The following is a 16,955-nucleotide window of genomic DNA, read 5'->3' on the forward strand; positions in this document are numbered from 1 at the left end:
AGGTGACCTGGGCGCCACATTCAGTCCCGGGGCAGGCGAGACAACCTGGGAACAGCAGAAAACTAATTGAAAAACACGTGAAAACTAATGCGAAAAACAACGGCAAATGTCACACTATGGCGATAGATGTGGCCCGCCATTCGCTCACAGACATGGGTCCTGGCCCCTATGCAGAACAAGGTTGCCCACCCCTGATCTATGTAAACCCCACCCTCTTTGTGTAATCAAGGATTAATTCATGTGATAGGCTGGTAGGTGTATGATACGAATACAATAAAAAAACATCCACTCTCTCCAATAATTTCACTAAAATATAAAATATGACACTATCACATGGTGCCAGAAAATATTATAACTTTGCTTCACTTTATGTTCTGTTCAACATTGTGAACTGTACCATGGCCTGCCAACCCCTGACAGGAGCGAGGCAGGGTTTTACACTGGAAATATGCAGCAGCATAAAAGTTACAGTCAAGGATGTCGGTACTTACCAGCGATTGTACACGAGGATAGCCATGGTGGTGGTTGGAGGCAGGCTGCACAAGTCGAGATCAACATGCTTTACACCTGAAGGAACCTTGCTGATACAAAGCAGCTCGTTCAGCAGCATATTCAGCACGGGCACGGTCAAGCTGGGAGAGATGATTGTATCATTAAAAAATATATAACACTCAATAAAATATTAGAAGTGAATGAGCAGTGCGGGAACCTGGCAAGGGAGCCACTGAGAACGAAGGGGGGGGCAAACGAGAAGGAACAGAACGGGGGGGGAGGGCGTGAGGACAGCGATAACAAGGTGGGACTCAGAGGGGGGTGGCTGAGAATGAACAGAATGGGGGTCTGGAGGGGGAGGGTGGGTCTGCCGAGAAGGAAGGGGGGGGGGGGGGGGGGGGGTGGGGCAGCAGATTGGACTGTTCGGTACTTTTGTAACCTTGTCACCGCCAAAACCTGGGCGATACTTGTGTACTGCCCAGGTTGTATGCAGAACAAAGCATTTCACTGTACCTAGCTAGGTACATGTGACAATAAAGTATCCTACATTCATTAGCAACTGAGTAAGAAGGCAACAAATGCTGTTGAGTTGAGAAGGATGAGAGGGTATCGCATTGAAACTTAACAAATAATTAAATTATTGGATAGACTGGATGGCCTCAGAATAAAAGGATGTACCTTTAGAAAGGGGATGAGAAGGAATTTCTTTAGTCAGAGGGTGATGAATCTGTGGAATTCATTGCCACAGAAGGCTGTGGAGGCCAATTCAATGGATATTTTTTAAGGTGGAGATTGACAGATTCTTAATTGGAGCGGGTGTCAGGAGTTATGGGGCAAAGGCAGGAGAATGGGGTTGAGAAGGAAAGATAGATCAGCCATGACTGAATGGCAGAGTGGACTTGATGGGCCGAATGGCCTAATGCTGCTCCTACAACATGAAACTTAAGTGGCGAAAGTGTAACATTTGATCAGACTTTGCTGGCTTTACCTTGCACTAAACGTATTACCTTATCATGTATCTGTACACTGTAAATAGCTCAATTATAATCATGTATTGTCCTTCCACTGACTAGTTAGCACACAACAAAAGCTTTTCACTGAACCTCGGTACACGTGACAATAAACTGAACTGAGATAGACTAAGAGTGCGTAAATATTTTTTGATAAACGATAAGGTTGAAGTGTTTGAAATCACCTTTTCTCCAACACTTCCAAATCCCATTTCAAGTGTGCAGCGACCTTGAGAGCAAGAAGCTTCAATGTGCGGTTCCTCTTGTTGTCAGACGGTGGGTGGACCTGGTTCTGCTCATTTACTGATGGCTTGGAGGCCTGCTCCAAAAACTGGATGATCAGCTGAATTGGTGAAGGATCTGCTTCAACGAAACAACAATGGTTACCAAGGCTTAAAAATAATAGACCTATAGACACACAGTAGTTTAGTTTCGTTTATTGTCAAGTGTCCAGCGGGTTGGACAATAGACAATAGGTGCAGGAGTAGGCCATTCGGCCCTTCGAGCCAGCACTGCCATTCACTGTGATCATGGCTGATCATCCACAATCAGTACCCTGTTCCTGCCTTCTCCCCATATCCCTTGACTCCGCTATCTTTAAGAGCTCTATCTAACTCTCTCTTGAAATGCTCCAGAGAATTGGCCTCTACTGTTTTCTGAGGCAGAGAATTCCACAGATAGCTTCTCTGGAGGGTATGGATAGGCAAGAACCAGTCCCCTTGCTCAGACTGGTCCTGACCAAAACATCACCTATCCATTCCCAGCAAAGATGCTGCCTGAGTTACTCCAGCACTTTCAGTTAGACCTAATTAGTGAGTTGCAGTCATTTTGAGGCCAAATTTAGTTTAGTTTAGTTTATTGTCAATTGTACTGAGGTACAGTGAAAAGCTTTTGTTGTGTGCTAACCAGTCAGACAATACATGATTGCAATCAAGCCACTCACAGTGTATAGATACATGATAATGGAATAACGTGAATAATGGTTAGTGCAAGACAGAGCCAGTATAGTCGGACCAAAGGTAGTCCAACAGTCTGCAATGAGATAGATAGTAGTTCAGGACTGCTCTCTGGTTGTGGTAGGATGGTTCAGTTGTCTGTTAACAGGCCCAATAAATCGTGGATGCATTGGTGATCATTTTCCAATGTTCTATAGACTGTGGATCAGTTCCTGTGGACAGGAGTAATGTAATGTAATGTAATGTAATGTAATGTAATGGCTAATGTAACCCCACTTTTTAAGATAGAAAAACGGAATTATAGACTAGATAGCCTGACATCGGTAGTGTGGAAGATGCTCGAGTTGATTATTAAAGATGTAATAGCAGCACATTTGGAAAGCAGTGACAGGATCGGTCAAAGTCAGCAAGGATTTATGATGGGGAAAGTCGACAAGTAGAATAGATAAGGGAGAGCCGATGGATGTGGTGTATCTGGACTTTCAAAAAGCCTTTGACAAGGTCCCACACAAGAGATTAGTGTGCAAAATTAGAGCACATGGTATTGGGGGTAGGGTATTGACATGGATAGAGAACTGGTTGGCAGACAGGAAGCAAATAGTAGGAATTAACGGGTCCTTTGCAGAATGGCAGGCAGTGACTAGTGGGGTGCCGCAAGGCTCAGTGCTGGAACCCGTTATTTACAATATATATTAACAATTTAGACGAGGGAAATAAATGCAACATCTCCAAGTTTGCGGATGACACAAAGCTGGGTGGCAGTGTGAACTGCGAGGAGGATGCTGTGAGGCTGCAGGGTGACTTGGATAGGTTGAGTGAGTGGGCAGAAGCATGGCAGATGAAATATAATGTGGATAAATGTGCGGCAATCCACTTTGGTGGCAACAACAAGAAAGCAGATTATTATCTAAATGGTGTCAGATTAGGTAAAAAGAGTAGATAATTTAAGACAGATGAGGAAAAAACCTTTTCACCCAGAGAGTTGTGAATCTGCGTAATTCTCTGCTGCAGAAGGCAGTGTAGGCCAATTTACTGGATGTATTCAAGTGAGAGTTAGATATAGCTCTTAGGGCTAACGGAATCAAGGGATATGGGGAGAAAGCAGGAACGGGGTACTGATTCTGGATGATCAGCCATAATCATATTGAATCAAGCTGGTTTGAAGGGCCGAATGGCCTACTCCTGCACCTATTTTCTATGTTTCTATGTTTAACCGCTGGGAAGAAACTGTACTTGAATCTGGAGATGTGCGTTTTCACATTTCTATACCTTTTTCCCCGATGGGAGGGAGAAGAGAGAGTGACCAAGGTGCGACTCGTCCTTGAATATGCTGCTGACTCTGTAAGTTCTGACATTGAGAATGGACTTTGCTCACACAACTTCCACATTGTTTAAAGAGTGTGTTTAAAGAGACACAACGTGCTGGAGTAACTTAGCGGGTCAGGCAGTACCTCTGGAGAACATGGATAGGTGACGTTTTGGAACATAACCTTCTTTGCGTTTTGAAACGTCATCTATCCACATTCTCCAGAGATGCTGGCTGACCTGCTGATTAAAGTCATGGAAGTCATTCCTTTGATTTTGAGTGTTTGACCATGCCACCTAATAACTTCTCCTGTTTTACAATTTATTTTTGCCCAATTATACATCAATGAAACGATGTAGGACTGTACTATTAACATGTACTATAGACTAGGTAGACACAAAACGCTGGAGTAACTTGGCGGGACAGGCGGCATCTTTGGAAAGAAGGAATGGGTGACGTTTCGGGTCGAGACCTTTCTTCAGGCTATAGACCAGGTCTTGTTTGTTGAGTTTTAAATTTTTTAGTTTAGAGATACAGCGCGGGAACAGGCCCTTCGGCCCACCGGGTCCGCGCCGACCAGCGATCCCCGCACATTAACACTATCCTACACACACTAGGGACAATTTTTACATTTACCAAGCCCATTTACTTACACATCAGTATGTCTTTGGAGTTTGCATTATGGACCGCGTTTTGTTTTGCAATATTATGGTTACCGGGTATCACAGTTAGCAACATTATATTTTGGCGTAGGAACATGGATAGGAGAGGTTTAGGGTGATATAGATCAAAGCGGGCAAATAGGGCTGAAGGGCGGCACGGTGGCGTAGTGGTAGAGTTGCTGCCTTACAGCGAAAGCAGCACCGGAGATCACGGTTCGATCCCGACTACGGGTGCTGCTTGTATGGAGTTTGAACGTTCTCCCCCTGATCTGCGTGGGTTTTCTCCGAGATCTTCGGTTTCCTCCCACACTACAAAGATGTACAGGTATGTAAATTAATTGGCTTGGTAAATGTACAAATTGTCCCTAGTGTGTGTAAGGTAGTGTTAATGTGCGGGGACCCGGTGGGTCGAAGGGCCTATTTCCACGCTGTATCGCTAAACTAGACTAAACTAGCTTAGTTGGGACACCTTGGTCGCATGGACAAGTTGAGCTGACACCCTTTTCCGTTCCATCTGTGTGTTATTGCATTTATAGGCCTCTAGAGGAAGAGATTGAACTTTTTTTCGCCTTCCATCACATTGAAGAACATGGAGTCTCTGTGTGGGTGTTTATGTTAAAATGTGTTTTGTGTGTTCTGTTGCTTTTTATTTGTATGACTGACTTGGCAAATGAAATTCCTCGTATATGTTGCAAAACATACTAGGCTAATAAAGTATTATTGTGATTGTGATTGTGTGATTGTAAAGCTACAGCAATTAAAAATGTCATTGTTCTGTTGTCGGTACATAAGATAATTAAATATTTAAAGGGTGATAGTCCCTTTGAAATTCATTTTCGCTAAGTGACTGACATGAGATGAAGAAAACTTTTTCACCCAGAGAGTTGTGAATCTGGAATTCTCTGTCACAGAAGGCAGTGGAGGCCAATTCACTGGAGAGAATATATATAGCTCTTAGGGCTAACGGAATCAAGGGATATGGGGAGAAAGCAGGAACGGGGCACTGATTTTGGAAGATCAGCCATGATCACATTGAATGACGGTGCTGGTTCGAAGGGCCCATTGGACTACTCCTGCACCTATTTTCTATGTTTCTGAGACATTGAGGACTCTGCCTCTGATGTAGAAAGGGCACAGTGACAGGTATGGTTGGACAAATGGTACAACCTTGGAAATGCCACTATAACGATGTGATACAACTGCTGAAAAGAGACTTGCACAATCTTCCTGAGGCAGGACGCGCAGACATACCTGGATAACACTTCTGCAAGTGTTTTTCCAGCAATCCTTCATCTAACAGAAACTCAAACCAGATAGTCTGGGGTGGAGTAGAGGGGCGGCTGGAGATTGCTGCCTCCCGATCAGCTGCTTCCGCACTCATTCTGCTCCGGTATTAGTCCTGAAAACACAAAGGATGTTAAACCAAGGTAAAATTTAAGTCTTTTCACCTCACCCTCATAAAAAGGTCCTTAGAACATAGGACATGTAACAACAAAGCACAGGAACAGGCCCTTTAGCTCAGTGTTTGTGCCGAACATGATGCCAAGTGAAACTGTTCTCATCTGTCTGTACATGATCCATATTCCCTGCACTTCCATGTGCCTATCCAAAAGCCTCTTAAACGCCACTATTGTATCTGTTTCCACCATCACTCCTGGCAATGCGTTCCAGACCCCCACCACTGTCTGTGTAAAAAGACTTGCACAGCACATCTCCATTAAACTTTCCCCTTCTCACCTTATAGCTATGCCCTTTAAGGTTGAACATTTCCACCCTGGGAAAAAGATTCTGACTGACTACCTTATCCAGGCGTCTCATAACTATTTACCTACCTAATTTATGTCTACCTCATAACTTTTTTAATACTTCTATCAATTCTCCCTTCAACCTCCGACAGTGGTTCTTTGTTGAATATACAATAGACAAAAAAAGAACATCAAATGAAGCAGCACGTAGGTACTAAACAAAACTAAAACGTGCTCGTTACCTTCAGAGTTAGCTTTCTCTCTTGTGCAAAGGATGTTTCTACTAGTGGGAGAGTCCAGGAGCAGAGGGCACAACCTCAGAATAACAAGAAGTAACTTTAGAAAAGAGATGAGGAGAAACCACTTTAGTCAGAGGGTGGTGAATCTGTGGAATTCATTGAAACAGACGGCTGCGAGGGACAAGTCATTGGGTATTTCTAAAGGGGAGATTGGCAGATGCTTGATTAGCATGGGTGTCAGGGGTTATGGGGAGAAGGCAGGAGAATGGGGTTGAGGGGAAAGATGGATCAGCCATTGTTGAATGGCCGAGTAGATTGATGGGCCAAATGATTAAATTCTGCTCTTATGATTTATAAACATTCCGAACGCCCAATCTCTCAATGTATCGCTAAAATATACACCTTGCTTAATGACCACCACAAAGCTGAATGGTAGATGGAGAAATGAGCCTACTTGTTAGTGATATACACCCTGATAATTTGCTTTTAATTGCATCTATTCATGGGCGGCACGGTGGCAGAGTTACTGGCTTCTTCTTCGTGTGTATGGCGTGCACAGCCTAAAGTTGTAGGACAACTTGTTCTATTCGATCTTATATGATTGTGCACTCCGGGTTGATTGCATTCGTCGAATCAAGGCGGACCACGTGAAGGTTGCAATCTCCCACCCCTGTTGCTGGCTTACAGCACTGGAGACCCGGGTTCAAACCCGACTACGGATGCTGTCTGTACGTTCTCCCCGTGACCTGTGTGGGTTTTCTCCGGGAGGTCCGATTTCCTCCCACACGCCAAAGACGTACAGGGTTGTAGGTGAATTGATTTAGTAAAATCACAAATTGTCCTGAGTGAGTGTAGGATAGTGTTATTGTGTGGGAATCACTGGTCTGGTGAAAATGATGTTACAGGCATGCATTTTGGCTCCAATTATCGACTGCGGCATTAAGATACTCTGGTAGAACAAGTCCATGGTCATCTTAGTAAAACACTCACATGGTCATATTTCACACAAAGGAAGACGGCTCTAACTGTAGGCTGCAAATCATCTCAGCCCCATGACGCTTCGTCAGTGTCTTAGGAACAACCGCCTCCAGTTGTTTTATCAATGACAAAGTCCACTCGCAACTCCTCAGAAAGTAAAATGTTAATAGAAACATAGAAAATCGGTGCAGGAGTAGGCCATTCGGCCCTTCGAGCCTGCACCGCCATTCGATATGATCATGGCTGATCATCCAACTCAGTATCCCATCCCTGCTTTCTCTCCATACCCCATACCAACAACAAGACCAAAATAAGGTCTCCATTTTCACTAAGAGAGTGGTGGGGAGATGGAATAAGCTGCCAGAGGAGGTAGCTGAGGCAGGTACTACATTTAGCATTTAAAATACACTTAGACAAGTACAAAAGGATAGGATAGGTTCAGAGTGAATGTGTAGGAAGGAACCTCAGATGCTGGCTTATACCGAAGATGGCAAGTGGGACTAGCAAGGCACCTTGGTTGGTGTGGCCAAGTTGGGCCGAAGGGGCTGTTTACATTCTGTGTGACTCTATGACTCAGATTTAGGCATGGGCTGATTAAATTGAGGATAATGTGTGTACCATGCGCCCTGCCATTGGAGAAGGTAATCACCCACTTCATGTGTAGAAAGGAACTGCAGATGCTGGTTTAAACCAAAGATAGAACTCAGCAGGACAGGCAGCATCTCTGGTTAGAAAAATTGGGGCTGCCTGTCCTGCATTTTGTATCTATCATCCACGATGTTCACTGGCATTATCCTGGAGTCTCCCATCATCAACATCTACAAGACAGGGGCCTGGTGGAATAAGCGAGTTCAGTATTCCGTCTGTGTATGCCCAGGTCATAGGTCACTTGCTATAAACAGTCGGCAATGGTGGTGCTGCATTGCGTGCAGGCTTGCGTTTTGTCCGTGGTTGGGGTCGGGCCTGGCTCTCCGGCCGCTATTGTTGCTGCTGGGCCATCCCCTCCCGGGTGTCCCGTCCCTGTCCGGAGGTGTCAGGAATGGCCCTGGGCTGGCGGGGCGGCCCTGGTCTTGCAGCCGGCGCCAGCTCAACTCGGCCTGACCCGCCGGGTTGGCCGGCAGCCCTCCACCTCCACCCCCTTCACCTCAGTCCGACACCGAGATCCTGCTGAAGATGGGCAGCCGCTGGCCCTGCTTGAAGACGGGGACTCAGAGCCGCTGCTGCTGGAGTCGTCCTGGTCTGCGGACGGGCTCCTGCAGGCCATGGGCAGGTCTGGTGCCCGCTGGAGCTGGTGGTGGTGATGGTGGTGCTGGCGGCAGCAGCAACCTCCTCCCCTCCCTTGCCCATCCCCAAGCGCAGAGTCCGGGCCAGCTCCAACTCCAGGTCGGGGCTGAAGGCCACCAGCAGGGCGGCCTAGTCGATCGCCGGGCCGGAGGAGGCCGAGCCCAGGCTGACGCAGGCGAGGCCGGGGCTCTCGCTCCTCCTCGGGGTTGTGGATGAAGTGGCAGCGGATATCGTAGGGGCAGAAGTCGGTGGTGTGTAAGAGTCAGCACAGCTCCGTCTTGTACTTGGGGTGGTGGCTGAGGGAGCGAACTGGCACTTGTCGCCATAGCGGCCTATCGGGGAGCAGGTTCCTCTGGAGTTGGAGTGGGGTTGGGCTGGAGTTGGCGCTAGCTGTGGGCCAGTGGGTTCTGCGCGCTGGCTGTGTGCCTGGGGCCGCTGATGTCGTCGGTCCGGGGCTGTCGGTTGGCCCGGTGGGAGAGGCGGAGGTTAGCTGGGGTTAGTCCAGACATCTCCGGCAGCCCCCCTGGACGGGGATGGGACACTCGAGTGGGGGGAGGGGGGGGTTCTGTGTGCGTGCAGCTGCCGAGAATGTCTCTCTGCCGGTCCAGTTCCCTGACAAATACAAGCTTGAAAAAAGACAAAAACAAAATCGGACCCAAACTATACTCACTGTATCTACTTCAGTGAGTATATCAATTTTTCTTTATAGCATTTGACCTTTGACATATCCCATGATTCCTTTACGTTTTTCGGAATACTGAACTCGCTTATTCATTCTGAACAAATACTGCACCAACACTCAAGGAGCTCAACTCCATCCAGGTAAAACAGCCTGCCTGGCGATGCTACATGCATCACCCTAAACATTCGCTCTCTGTACCACCAGTGCACCATAGAGTCCTACAGCGTGGAAACTGGAAACATGCCCTTCAGCCCAACTTACCCAAGCTGACCAACAGAGGGGAGGGGCAAGAGCGAAAGAGGGAGGGAGGGAGAGAGGGAAAGAGGGAGGGAGAGAGGGAGTGTGAAAGGGGAAGGGAGGGAGAGAGTAGGACATAGCAAAGATCTTAGAGCGGAGCTCTGCTCTAAGATCTTTGGGACAAAGTGGGAGAAAGAAAACAGTAGAGAGCTGGGGATAGAGGGAGAGCACGGGGCACAGAGAGCGAGAAAGCCAGGGGGAGCAGGGTAGAGAGAGGGATGAGGAGAGAGGGAAAGAGTGAGTGGGTAGAGAGGGGGAGTGAGGTAGAGAGGGGCGTAGAGGGGGAGCGGGTGGAGGGGAGGTGGGAGGAGGTAGAGAGAGGGGAGTGAGGGTAGAGGGAGGGGGTAAGCCAAGGGGGGAGGGGGTAGAGGCGGAGAGGGAGCGGGTAGAGAGAGGGGGTGGGGGTAGAGGGAGGGGGTGGGGGTAGAGAGAGGGGGTGGGGGTAGAGGTAGAGGGGGAGGGGGTGGGGGTAGAGAAGGAGTGAGGGTATAGACGTGGCAGCAACTACCCAGGGAGGGCCTCTGTCGGGGACGGTGAGGGTCACTCACTCACTCACTCACTCAGTCACGGGCCGCTCTCGGCGCCTCCATCTTGCTCGCGCTGCCGGGAGCGCGCGGACTGGCCCGGGAGCGCGCGCCCGCTGCTGCGGCTGATTTGCATGTCCACGGGCTTGCATTGCATTGCATTGCATTCTGCTGCTGCTGCTGGCTTTCATGTATGCTGGCGTGCATTGCACTCTCTGCTGGTTTTTATGTCTGCTGCTTCCTGGCTTGCATTGCATGCACACTGCTGGCTTGCATTGCCTGCTGCTGGCGTGCATGCATGCACTGCTGTCTTGCATTGCCCGCTGCTGCCGTGCATGCATGCACTGCTGCCTTGCATTGCCTGCTGCTGCCGTGCATGCATGCACACCACTAGCTTGCAATGCACGCTGTTGGCTTGGCTTGCATTGCACGCTGTTGGCTTGGCTTGCATTGCCTGCTGCTGGCGTGCATGCATGCACACCACTGGCTTGAATTGCACGCCGTTGGCTGGGCTTGCATTGCCTGCTGCTGCAGTGCATGCATGCACTGCTGTCTTGCATTGCCTGCTGCTGTGTGCATGCATGCACACTGCTGGCTTGCATTGCCTGCTGCTGGTGTGCATGCATGCACACCACTGGCTTGCATTGCACACTATTGGCTTGGCTTGCATTGCCTGCTGCTGGCTTGCATACATGCACACTGCTGGCTTGCATTACACGCTGCAGGTTTGCTCGCATGCTGCTTGCATGTATGCAAGCCAGCAGCACGCATGCAAGCCACTAATGTAATGTAATCTTTTAATTTTCATGTATTTTATAATTTCATTTACATGTATTCATTTCATGTATTATTTTAATTTTTATTGAAAGTATCATACAAGTTATATTGCTATTTACAAATGTGTCCAAGATAGGGGAATAAAGAAGCAGAAGACATATATCTCCTCTGCCTGTACCTCCCTCCCTATACCACTTCCCTTGACTCCTTCCAAAGACCCTGTAGCAACACCTGGTGGTGGCTTTGGTTAGTCAAACCCTCGGATTGGCTGCACCGATCATGTCGGGGTCACCAGTTTGGCGAGTCAGTAGCATCGCGTTTTCAGCTGTCTTACCGACCAGAGTTAATTTGTTGTTTTACCTTTGCAAAATAAAACAATTTAAATTCACTCACTGTCTCCACTCGCCAAAACCCCGACAGTCCTTTCAGGTGAGGCAGGTGAGATTCACTTGCACCTCCTCCAACCTCATCTACTATATCCGCTGTATGGACTCCTATATATTTTTCTGAACACCTTTACACCTCCGCTCAGTCACCTACGTGATCTCCTGGTTGCCAAACACTTTAACTCCCCCCTCCCATTCCTTTTCTCCCGAGATGCTGCCTGACTCGCTGAGTTACTCCAGCGTTTCATGTCTGTCTTCGGTTTAAATCAGCATCTGCAGTTTCTCCCCACACATTGCAGCCAACATGTCGCTCAATCAATGAATGCACTGCAAAGCGATCAAAAGAGAAATAAATTTGCTGGGGATGTTGGTTTAAATAAGTAAATGAACACATGAAAATGGCATATACATTTATACATATTAATTTTCTTGAATTCATTTAATTTCCATCGAAGTCCACAGAAGTATCACTTAGTACGTGATGGATATGTGGAACGGGCTGCCAGGGGAGGCAGTTGAGATAGGTACATTTAAAAATACATTTGGACAGGTACATGGCTAGGATAGGAACATGGATAGATATGGGCCAAATGCAGGTAAATGGGTGTAGCTTAGATGGGACATCTTGGTCAGCATAGACCAGTTGATCTGAAGGGCCTGTTTCAGTGCTGTGTGACTATAATTCTTTGACAGCATCTTCCCAGTGAAGGTAACAAGTCCTTCTGCAGTTGTACAGAGCCCTAGTGAGACCACACCTCAGATTCAGATTCAGATTCAGATTCAACTTTAATTGTCATTGTCAGTGTACAGTACAGAGACAACGAAATGCAGTTAGCATCTCCCTGGAAGAGCGACATAGAATATGGTTTCAAGAAATAAATCTATTTACATGCATACATTCATAGTGTTTTTCCTGTGGGAGGAGTGTCCGGGGGGGGGGGGGGGGGTGATTGGCCGTCACCGAGGTACATTGTTGAGTAGTGTGACAGCCGCAGGGAAGAAGCTGTTCCTGGACCTGCTGGTCCGGCAACGGAGAGACCTGTAGCGCCTCCCGGATGGTAGGAGGGTAAACAGTCCATGGTTGGGGTGAGAGCAGTCCTTGGCGATGCTGAGCGCCCTTCGCAGACAACGCTTGCTTTGGACAGACTCAATGGAGGGGAGCGAGGAACCGGTGATGCGTTGGGCAATTTTCACCACCCTCTGCAATGCTTTCCGGTCGGAGACAGAGCAGTTGCCATACCATACTGTGATACAGTTGGTAAGGATGCTCTCGATGGTGCAGCGGTAGAAGTTCACCAGAATCTGAGGAGACAGATGGACCTTCTTCAGTCTCCTCAGGAAGAAGAGACGCTGGTGAGCCTTCTTGACCAGAGTTGAGGTATTGTGGGTCCAAGAGAGGTCATCGGAGATGTTGCCCCCTAGGAACCTGAAGCTGGAGACACGTTCCACCTCCGTCCCGTTGATGTGGATTGGGGTGTGCGTGCCGCCCCTAGACTTCCTGAAGTCTACAATGAGCTCCTTGGTCTTCTTGGAGTTAAGGGCCAGGTTGTTGTCAGCGCACCATGCTGCTAGGAGCTGGACCTCCTCCCTATAGGCCGACTCATCGTTGTTGCTGATGAGGCCAATCACCGTTGTATCATCTGCATACTTGATGATGGTGTTAGTACCATGTACAGGTGTGCAGTCGTAGGTGAAGAGGGAGTAGAGGAGGGGGCTCAGCACCAGCAGGCCCTGTGTTCAGGGTGAGGGTTGAAGAGGTGTGCTTGTCTAACCTAACAGACTGGGGTCTGTTGGTTAGAAAGTCCAGTATCCAGTTGCAGAGGGAGGGGTCGATGCCCAGGTTACCGAGTTTGGTGATCAATTTAGAGGGTATAATGGTGTTGAATGCTGAGCTGTAATCGATGAACAGCATTCTTACGTAAGTGTCTATGTTGTCGAGGTGGGAGAGGGCGGAGTGAAGTGCCGTTGAGATGGCATCCTCCGTACTCTTGTTCTTGCGGTAGGCAAACTGATAGGGATCCAGTGCGGGGGGTAGGCAGCCTTTGAAGTGTGCCAGAACCAGCCTCTCGAAGCACTTGGTGATGATGGGAGTAAGTGCAACTGGGAGGAAGTCGTTGAGACTTGCCGCAGTGGAGTGTTTTGGCACCGGCACGATGGAGGTCGTTTTAAGGCACGTGGGGACAACTGCTTGGGCAAGTGACAGGTTGAAGATGTCAGTCCAGACGTCTGTCAGCTGCGCAGCACAGGTCCTGGAGTATTGCAGCACCTGGAGTATTGTGTGCCGTTTTGGTCCCCTAATTTGAGAAAGGTCATTCTTGCTATTGAGGGAGTGCAGCGTAGGTTTACAAGGTTAATTCCCGGGATGGCGGGACTGTCATTTACTGAGAGAATGCAGCAGCTGGGCTTGTGCACTCTGGAGTTTAGAAGGGTGAGAGGTGATCTCATTGAAACATATAAGATTGTTAAGGGCTTGGACACGCTAGAGGCAGGAAACATGTTCCCGATGTTGGGGGAGACCAGAACCAGGGGCCACAGTTTAAGAATAAGGAGTAAGCCATTTAGAACGGAGACGAGGAAACACGTTTTCTCACAGAGAGTGGTGAGTGTGGAATTCTCTGCCACAGAGGGCGGTGGAGGCTGGTTCTCTGGATGCTTTCAAGAGAGAGCTAGATAGGGCTCTTAAAAATAGAGGAGTCAGGGGATATGGGGAGAAGGCAGGAACGGGATACTGATTGGGGATGATCAGCCATGATCACATTGAATGGCGGTGCTGGCTCGAAGGGCTGAATGGCCTACTCCTGCACCTATGTCTATTGTCTATTGTCTATTGCCTATTAAACAGACAGCACCCATAGTCAGGATGGAACCCAGGTCTCTGTCGCTGTATGGCAGCAACTCTACCGCTGCAGCCATTGTGCCGCCAAACCAACTACTTACCGACCAACCCATCTACCTTTCACAGACGTGAAATGCTGCCCCGCTGAGTTGCTCCAGCATTTTGTGTCTATCTTCGGTGTAAACCAGCGTCTGCAATTCCTTCCTGCACAATCCATCTACCTCTCAGTCTAACAAGAAATGAACAATGACATTTCATTGATGTTCAAGAATGACGAGAAATATAAACATTTTATTGTGTAAAAAAAAAAGGGTTACATATATATTTACAACCCAACAAAACCACGTTCGTTTGAAAACTTGTCACTGCATAACTGTCACATAGATTATTAATTACTTCACAAATAGGACAAAGTATGGCATGACATTGGTGCTGGTCAGTCTGATTGTTCTGATACGTCAGACCCTGTGCTTTTCATGGCAAATAATGGGATGGCAGGACTGTCATATGTTGATAGAATGGAGCGGCTGGGCTTGTACAGTCTGGAGTTTAGAAGGATGAGAGGATATCTTATTGAAACATATAAGATTATTAAGGGTTTGAACAGGCTAGAGGCAGGAAACATGTTCCCGATGTTGGGGCAGTCCAGAACCAGGGGCCACAGGTTAAGAATAAGGGGGTAGCCATTTAGAACGGAGATGAGGAAAAACTTTTTCACACAGAGGGTTGTGAGTGTGTGGAATTCTCTGCCTCAGAAGGCAGTGGAGGCCAATCCTCTGGATGCTTTCAGGAGGGTTAGAGCTCTTAAAGATAGCGTAGTCAGGGGATATGGGGGGGGGAAGGCAGGAACGGGGTACTGATTGTGGATGATCAGCCATGATCATATTAAATGGCGGTGCTGGCTCGAAGGGTTGAATGGCCTACTCCTGCATCTATTGTCTATTGTCTGTAAACGTCTTGTGTCCAATGCACAAAGAACAAAATGGTGGTAAGCAAAATTGCTCAGTCAATTTTAGTTTAGTTTAGAAGCACAGCGCGGAAACAGATCCACCGAGTCCGCACTGACCAGTGATCCTCACACATTAGCACTATCCTACACGCACTAGGGACAATTTTATATTTATAACCAAGCTAATTAACCTACAAACCTGTACGTCTTTGGAGTGTGGGAGGAAACCGAAGATCTCAGAGAAAACCCACGCAGGTCACGGGGAGAACGTACAAACTCCGCACAGACAGCACCCGTAGTCGGGATCGGACCCGGGTCTCAAGTGCTGTAAGCGCGGCAAGTCTACTGCTGCACCACCGTGTCAATGACACTGGACTGGGAAGAATTCATACTGAAGAATCCATCAGGGGGTTTCAGCTACAGAGTGATACAGCGTGGAAACAGTCCCTTCGGGCCAACTTGCCCGCACTGGCCAACATGATAAGATGATGATGATGATAAATACTTTATTGATCCCCTCAGGGAAACTCAGAAAACATGTCCCATCTACACTAGTTCCACCTGCCCGGGTTTGGTCCATATCCCTCTACACCTGTCCTATCCATGTACCTGTTTAAACGTTGCAATATCACCTACCTCAACTACCTCCTCTGGAGGCTTGTTCTATATACCCATCACCCTTTACATGAAAAAGTTACCTCTCAGGTTCCTATTAAATCCTTACTCCCTCACATTAAACCTATGTCCTGTGGTTCTCGATTCCCCTACTCTGGGCAAAGGACTGTGCGTCTACCTGATCTATCACTCATGATTTTGTACACCTCTATACGAATACGATCACCCCTCAACCTCCTGGGCTCCAGAGAGGTTGGATAGACTTGGAGGTTGATGGGAGACTTGATAGAAGTATTTAAAGTTATGAGAGGCATAGGTAGGGAAGACAGTCAGCAACCTTTTTCCCCCAGGGTGGAAATATCCAACACCAGAGGGCATAGTTGTAAGCCGAGAGGGGCAAGGTTTAATGTCAATGTACGTGGTAAGCTTTGTACACAGAGGGTGGTCGGGAACTCTGCCATAGGTGGTGGTGGAGGCAGATACGATAGTGGCGTTTAAGTGGCTTTTAGATGAGCGCATGATAGTGCAGGGAATGGAGTGATATGGATTACGTGCATGCAGATGAGATCAGTTTAGCTTGGTACCGTGGATGGCATGGACCGTGTGGGCCGAAGGGCCTGTTCCTGTGCTGTACTGTTCTATGTTAATCATGAATGCAAAGGGACAGATTGTGCCATTCTAGTTAATTTGTCGCTGTTTTGTTTATTGCTTCCATTGCCAGGGTAAGAGAGAGCTGGTGGTGGGGGGTGGGGGGGGGGGGGGGGGGTGGTGGGGGGGGGGGGGGGGGGGGGTGGTTGGGGGGGGGGAGTAGTTAGTATGTGGTCAGGAGGGAAGGGAGTACAGAAGTACAAAGAGTAAACCACAACATTATAAGTGAAATTGCCATCAATTAACAAGATTGATGTTAGAGCTGAGAGCCCCAAAATAATCAATTACTATTATTGAGAAAGGCAAAAAAAAATAAATCTTGATTAGTACGGATGTCAGGGGTTATGGGGAGACGGCAGGAAAATGCGGTTGAGAGGGAAAGATAGACTTGATGGGCCGAATGGCCGAATTCTGCTCCGAGAACTTATGAGTATATGAACATGAGACATCAGGAGCAGATTAAATATCTAATTGAGATGCGGGTAGTGTATGGATTTTGAATGATTGGATTCAGTTCAGCTCAGTTTAGTTTATTGTCACGTGTACCGAGGTACAGTGAAAAGCTTTTG

General features: G+C 47.9%; 1 protein-coding gene across 5 annotated transcripts in view; it reads right to left on the reverse strand.

Moving 5' to 3' along the window:
* The window catches only part of ints8 (integrator complex subunit 8), a 34,763-nt gene extending 24,480 nt beyond the window's left edge, over nt 1-10,283 (reverse strand). The window contains exons 1-4 of one of the 5 annotated variants that reach the window (XM_033020076.1): nt 10,212-10,283; nt 5,678-5,825; nt 1,688-1,862; nt 492-632 (exon numbers count right to left, since the gene is read on the reverse strand). In XM_033020076.1, the coding sequence (XP_032875967.1) occupies nt 492-632; nt 1,688-1,862; nt 5,678-5,807 (446 nt within the window). In that variant the 5' untranslated portion in view covers nt 5,808-5,825; nt 10,212-10,283. Of the gene's footprint in view, nt 1-491; nt 633-1,687; nt 1,863-5,677; nt 5,826-6,413; nt 6,527-10,159 lie in introns of those variants that run through there. The other 4 variants (XM_033020077.1, XM_033020079.1, XM_033020080.1 and 1 more) reach the window with 4 other exon arrangements.
* Nucleotides 10,284-16,955: the final 6,672 nt, after the last annotated feature.

The sequence above is a fragment of the Amblyraja radiata genome, chromosome 4, assembly GCF_010909765.2.
Source record: "Amblyraja radiata isolate CabotCenter1 chromosome 4, sAmbRad1.1.pri, whole genome shotgun sequence".
Lineage (NCBI taxonomy): Eukaryota > Metazoa > Chordata > Chondrichthyes > Rajiformes > Rajidae > Amblyraja > Amblyraja radiata.